Source organism: Mustela nigripes, chromosome 18, assembly GCF_022355385.1.
Source record: "Mustela nigripes isolate SB6536 chromosome 18, MUSNIG.SB6536, whole genome shotgun sequence".
Lineage (NCBI taxonomy): Eukaryota > Metazoa > Chordata > Mammalia > Carnivora > Mustelidae > Mustela > Mustela nigripes.
Genome location: NC_081574.1, coordinates 13,632,915 through 13,638,483, shown reverse-complemented (window position 1 = coordinate 13,638,483; position 5,569 = coordinate 13,632,915). Strand labels below are relative to the sequence as shown.

The window sequence follows — 5,569 nt, the reverse complement described above, 5'->3', positions numbered from 1 at the left end:
ACTGTACTGGACAGTTTAAATGTATTATTTTCCTTAATCCTCATAGCTCTTCGAGACGGCCATTAGTCCATCTTACAGGTGAAGTCTAAGGGTTAAATTCCCAAGGGGAGCCAAGATTCTATCTCAAGAGTAACAGATTCCTGGGTGCCTGGGTGGCTCAGTGGGTTAAAGCCTCTGCCTTCGGCTCAGGTCATGATCCCTGATCCCAGGGTCCTGGGATCGAGCCCGACATTGGGCTCTCTGCTCAGCAGGGAGCCTGCTTCTTCCTCTCTGACTGCCTGTCTGCTTGTAATCTCTGTCAAATAAATAAAATCTTAAAAAAAAAAAAAAAAGAGTAACAGATTCCTACCCAAAGCTTGTTTTCTTCTGCACTGTACTATCCTGAACTATTGCAAAATAAGCGTTTCTCTTTTATCAGGGATTCTTTAAATTTTTATTACGTATAAGCTGTATTATAAGCTGAGTGTAAGGCTATAGCAACTAAACATTTATAAATTAATGTTTTTACACTAAGCAACTTCCTCCAATTCTACCGTACCAATATAATTGATTTTCACTGAACTTTATACTAACTTGACACAAGCCAATTTAGGAAATTACCAAACCACCTAATCAGATGCATTACAGAAATTTATTTATCCTTTGTAGTATCTTGCTTACTTTTCTGGGAATCACTGTCCCACAAAATACACATTCCCAGACTGAGGAAGGTAGAAGTGCTTTCATAACACTCATGTCATTGCTTCTTACAACATATAAAGACCCAACCCATTTACCGAATATGGACTTTGGTATCTAACTTAGTATCCTCGAAACTGAATCATTGAAGATTATCTGGTAAAATGAAAGCTGATCATTTCAAGTATGTTAAGTATCCTTGTCTATTTCTAGAATATAAAACAGAAATAACTTCTGTGTACTTGAAATTGTGCTACTTATGTTCAATTTTCCGATTCTAATAAAACTAGAATATAAAAGGTCATTTCTTGATTTTTCTCTATACACAACTTCTCAATGTGCAGCAGCTAGACAGAAAAGGCCAGGTCTTGGGCCAGAGTGTGAAGACAAATGAAACAGAATATATAATAAGAGTAATACAGTCAGAACCCCCTGACACAGGATTCCATTTCATTACTAACAAGTGTAATTCAACTGAACAAGCTCATTCAAGCCGCCCTGGTTCTCCGTTGTTCCCAGTCTTCTTGTAGATTTGTAAATTTAAAAACCATCTAGTTTAACTATTTCTAGATTTGTAAACTGTAACATCTCTATCCCTAAAAAGTTGTGTATCAGCTAAGAAAAATTGCCTGACTGTAATTTATGACTAGTAGTGGGAAGTCCATTTGCAGGAACTGGTTGGGACTTAGAGGGGGGAAAAAAAACACAACTTCTTGAAAAGGTAAAATAGCTTAAAGCATTTAATATCTAAACAAATCAATCTGTTAATAGTAGTCACAAAATATGCTTAATATAGAAACCCACATTTATGTCTTTAAGAAAAAGAGTAAATTGTATTTTACCTCAAACATAAATTAACCCACTTAAAGAATCTGCAGCGGTCAAAATCATGGTGAATTTTAAACAACTTCAGAATAAAATAACCTTAAGTACTTTATACTGCTTTATATCTAAAAAATGCTTACAACTTCTCATAAAAATAGTCTGAGGCAACTATTTTTTCTTTTATTCTTTAACAGACATGTTCAACATTATGGGCAACATTCTTAAAACCTTAAGCTTCACAGACTTTCAGACATTCAAATACTATGGTCCCCTTTGATGTGCAGGTTTATTCAGCTAGGGAAAAAAAAAAAAGGAAAGCATGGTAGACAACTTAATACATTTCACCAAATTGAAAGTAGTACAAAAGTTTTAAGATTCTACAGAACTACACATCGTACCTAACGGATCATTAAAAATAGAAGACAGTATTTTCTTCAGCAAATAAAACAGCATACTGGTATGCTGTTAATGCATACTTTTTAGTATGTACTGTCATAAATTATTTACAACTTCTACTGTGTGAAGAGAACTCGAATGTAAATTTTCTGCAAAACTGGAAAAAAGCAATACAAAATTTGTGAAAGCCTGTGTTTTATATTATACAAAAGTAAGCCAGTTTTTCTCTTCCAATACCAGACATTATATGCAGTGGTATTCTGGACGTATTATAATAACTCTTGGGGATGTTTTAATGCTGGCGGTAAGTTTACAGGCCTTGATTCTTCATCAAGGAGTACCAGATCTTCTATCTCACTGCCTCTGTATTTCCTTTTACATATCTTTACCACTACCTTCTTCTTGAGAAATAACTTTAGTGCTTCTCTTGATGCAACAGCTTTTGCATTTTCTTTGCTTTTTCCACAGCCAGTGCCCAAATACACAGACTTGCATCGCAATTCACAAACAATACTTTCTTGGGAGCTTTTATTTTGAGGCAGATCTGCTAGTTCTTTTAGTGGAACAAAAAACACATCCAGCGTTGCCTTTAGAGCTTCGATAGCTGCGTTTAGGAGCTCTCCATGATTCACATTGGGACTAAAGCCACCAACAGCTACCAACTTCCAGGCCACTGTCTTATACAGTCTGTTGAAAAAAGGTTGTTTCTGCTTCACATCTTCATTGGTTAATTTGCAACAGGAGAATTTAACAGAGCTCTCACTTGACTGTGACGTACTTTTAGAAGGCAACTGTGAGGTGCTAGTCTGAGAACTACTCTTCGAAGCCAGTTGGGACACGCTGGCTAAGGAAGTGCTTTTGGAAACTAGAGATCCGCTGGTCTGGGGGCTGCTCTTGGACGCTAACAGTGAGGCAGCTACCTGCGAAGTGCTTTTGGAAGTCAGCATCGAGGTACTTGTCGATGTGCTGCTCTTGGGAACTAGTAAGGATGTGCCTGATGAGGAACTATTTTTAGAAAGAGATGCTGAAACACTGGCCTCTGAACTAGTTTTGGAAGTTAACCCACCTGAAGCTGTCTCTGAACTAGGTTTAGAAGACAACAGTGGCAACTCTCCTTCTAAGCTTCCGGAGGAGCCCAACAGAGGCACCTCAATCTCTGAGATGCTTTGAGAAGAGGAGACCGAAGAGCCTTCCAAAGCACTCTTTTTAGGTGATCCGCTTTGTTGTCTGGAATCAGCAGACGGGGTCACATGACTATTCACACTGGATTTCAACAACGAAGAAACAATGGATGCTGAACTGTGTTTCTCTGGAGCTTCTGATTCAGAAGCTTTTCCAGACCCTGCCGCTGTTACCTGAGAGGAAATGCTGCAGCTACTTTGGCTAGAAAGAGACCGATCTCCATCACCTGTAGAGCTATTCTGACTCGAGGTGCCAGAGCTGCGCCTGGAGTTCCCACCACTCTCCGACTTCGCAGATGCCCCTGCGCACGCAGAGCTGTTCTCTGGCTGAGCCAACGCACGTTCTGTTTTGGCAGAAATTTTTGCGTGATCTTGCTCAACTGCAGAACTGTTTTTTCCTTCGATGATTCGTTTTTTCGCAGGCTCTTCTACCCCTTCTGAAAAGGAGGAAAACAGACAAATGACTAAGTCGAGCTCATACAGATCAGCTGAAAGTTTACAAGACACATACTTGTTAAAATAAAGGCACGAGGCAAAAGTATTTCAGGACTAGCAGTTTCTTTCAAAAGTGTGGAATAACTTGCATAAGTTCTTAAAACGGGGTTGGATGACATCATTTAATTTCTAATATTAAAAAAAGTCAACAGCACAGACAACATTTGACACTTGAAAATCTAAAGCAGTCAAAGGAAACTATCAAAACCAGGGCCTAAAACACACAGACACATAACGTAGGTTTAACATTCCAACTTGATTATTAATATCGTAAAAATTCTAGCTTGTTAAAAAAAAAAATTAGTAATAACAGTAATTCCTAATGGTATCAAACTTATGTTCTAAACTCCTATGTATGTTCACATCTATGATCTGCTAACCATTGCTACTCGATATCCCTCTTTTCTTCACCTTGGCAACCAGTTCGTCTCTTGTTGTATGGATTGGAGCATCTGTCACTTTGATGCCTTCAGCCATACTAAGTATTTTATCCATAACTTTTTGTGGGTACCTGGAAAAGAAAAAGACCCTTAAAAAAATGCTTTTTAGTGTTTTTTTCTTTCTTTCTTTTTTTTTTTTTTTTAAAGCTACTACTTCGGCAATGCAAGAACAGGCCACAGGAACTGCATTTCCTGGTTGTAATCAAGCAAGTGCGCCGACCGCCAGAACTTTCGGTTTCCTGGAACCCCAGAAACAAACGCTCCAGGGCCTGGGGGGCGGGGTCGCTCCTCCCCAAGCCTTCAGTTCGGCGTCCCCCACGAGAGCGTGGTCCGCCCACAACCCGAGCAGACGCCCCCCACCCAACCGGGGGCCGGTTGTGGGTCAGGTCGGCTTCGGGCGGAGACGCCCTTCTCACCCTCAAAGGGCAGCCAGTCCCGCAGATTCCCGCGCTTCCCCACTTCCCGCTCCCCGCGGAGGCTGCGGGCCCCAGTCCGGGGGCGGCCACCAGACGCGGGGAGCGGGTCAGGGGCGCCGGCTCACTCACCGGCACCCGAGGAAGACGTGGTTCGCCCAGGCCATGGAGAAGGAGACGAGCTGCTGCAGCTGCCGATTGCGGCTCCCGCTCTCGGCGTCCGCAGCCTCCTCCGCGTTGGCGGCCGCCGCGCCGCCCGTCGGGGCCAGGTCCCCGGCGTTGCGGAGCAGAAACTCGCGGCGGTGGCGCCAGTGTTTGTCAGTCTCGCCGTCGCAGCGCAGCGCCTCCACCCAGGCGGCCACCCGCGGGTTCTGGCTCAGGTACTCCGACACCTCCTGCGCCATGTTGGGCCTGCGGGTCGCGGAAGCCGCGAGCAGACGCTGCTCCGGGAGAGAGGCGGGCTGCGCGGGGGCGAGCGGCCCTGTCACTGCGGCCTGCACCGGCGGCCCTCCGGAGAACGCCCCTCGGGAGGCCCAAACGCCAAACAACAGCGCCGGCAGCCGCCGAACCGCCCACTTCCGCCCGCCGCCGGCTCCTTCCCTTTTATAACCTCGCCGCCGCCGAGCGCCCGCGCGTCCTTCCGGCGCGAGCCGGCTCTCCCAGGACGCTTTGCGGCGCCGGAGCGCCCGGGACGCCGCCGCTGGGGCGGGCGGCGGAGGGGCGTCCGCGGGGGCGGAGGGCGGGTGGGCGCTGAGCGCTCGCGCCTTCCGCGCCTTCCGCGCCGCCGGGGCGGGGGCCCCCGGTCTCCGGTTCCAGCCCCGCGATCCGGCTCGGCTTTGTGACGCCGCGCGCGCTCCCGCCGCCTCCCTCCCCCTCCCTCCCCCTCCCCCTCCCTCCGTCCGCGGGCCCGCCGCGGCGCTGGGCGTGGAGGCGGGGAGGGCCGGGTCGGCGGAGGGCAGCCGGGCCGGGGCGGGTCAACCCCTCGCGTGCCCCCGCGTGCCCCCGCGTGCCCCCGCGTCCTCGCAGAGCCCGAGGCGCGAGTCCAAGGCGAGGTGTGCGCGCCTCCGCCGCGGTCGCTGGTTTTCAGCGGGGCCGCCATCAACAAAAGCGCGCCTCCATCTTTGGATCGTGTCAGAAAACA

The 5,569-nt window shown here is 47.1% G+C and overlaps 1 protein-coding gene across 2 annotated transcripts; it reads right to left on the bottom strand.

Moving 5' to 3' along the window:
* Nucleotides 1-1,400: 1,400 nt before the first annotated feature.
* Nucleotides 1,401-5,025, bottom strand: CDKN2AIP (CDKN2A interacting protein). 2 transcript variants are annotated; one of them, XM_059384160.1, is made up of 3 exons: nucleotides 4,561-5,025; nucleotides 3,956-4,086; nucleotides 1,401-3,517 (listed from the first exon to the last, which is right to left on the bottom strand). In XM_059384160.1, the coding sequence occupies exons 1-3, from the start codon at nucleotides 4,830-4,832 to the stop codon at nucleotides 2,169-2,171; spliced, it is 1,752 nt and encodes a 583-aa protein (XP_059240143.1). In that variant the 5' UTR covers nucleotides 4,833-5,025; the 3' UTR covers nucleotides 1,401-2,168. The 2 variants fall into 2 exon arrangements, with proteins under 2 accessions (XP_059240143.1, XP_059240144.1); XM_059384161.1 differs by having other exon boundaries at nucleotides 3,429-3,517; nucleotides 3,987-4,086; nucleotides 4,561-5,017.
* Nucleotides 5,026-5,569: the final 544 nt, after the last annotated feature.

Coding starts and splice junctions, on each gene's coding strand:
- CDKN2AIP (XM_059384160.1), bottom strand. CDS start 4,832: ATGGCGCAGGAGGTGTCGGAGTACCTGAGCCAGAACCCGCGGGTGGCC. Junction 4,087..4,560: donor CACGTCTTCCTCGGGTGCCG/GTGAGTGAGCCG, acceptor TTTCTTTTCCAG/GTACCCACAAAAAGTTATGG. Junction 3,518..3,955: donor AGGGATATCGAGTAGCAATG/GTTAGCAGATCA, acceptor CCTCCTTTTCAG/AAGGGGTAGAAGAGCCTGCG.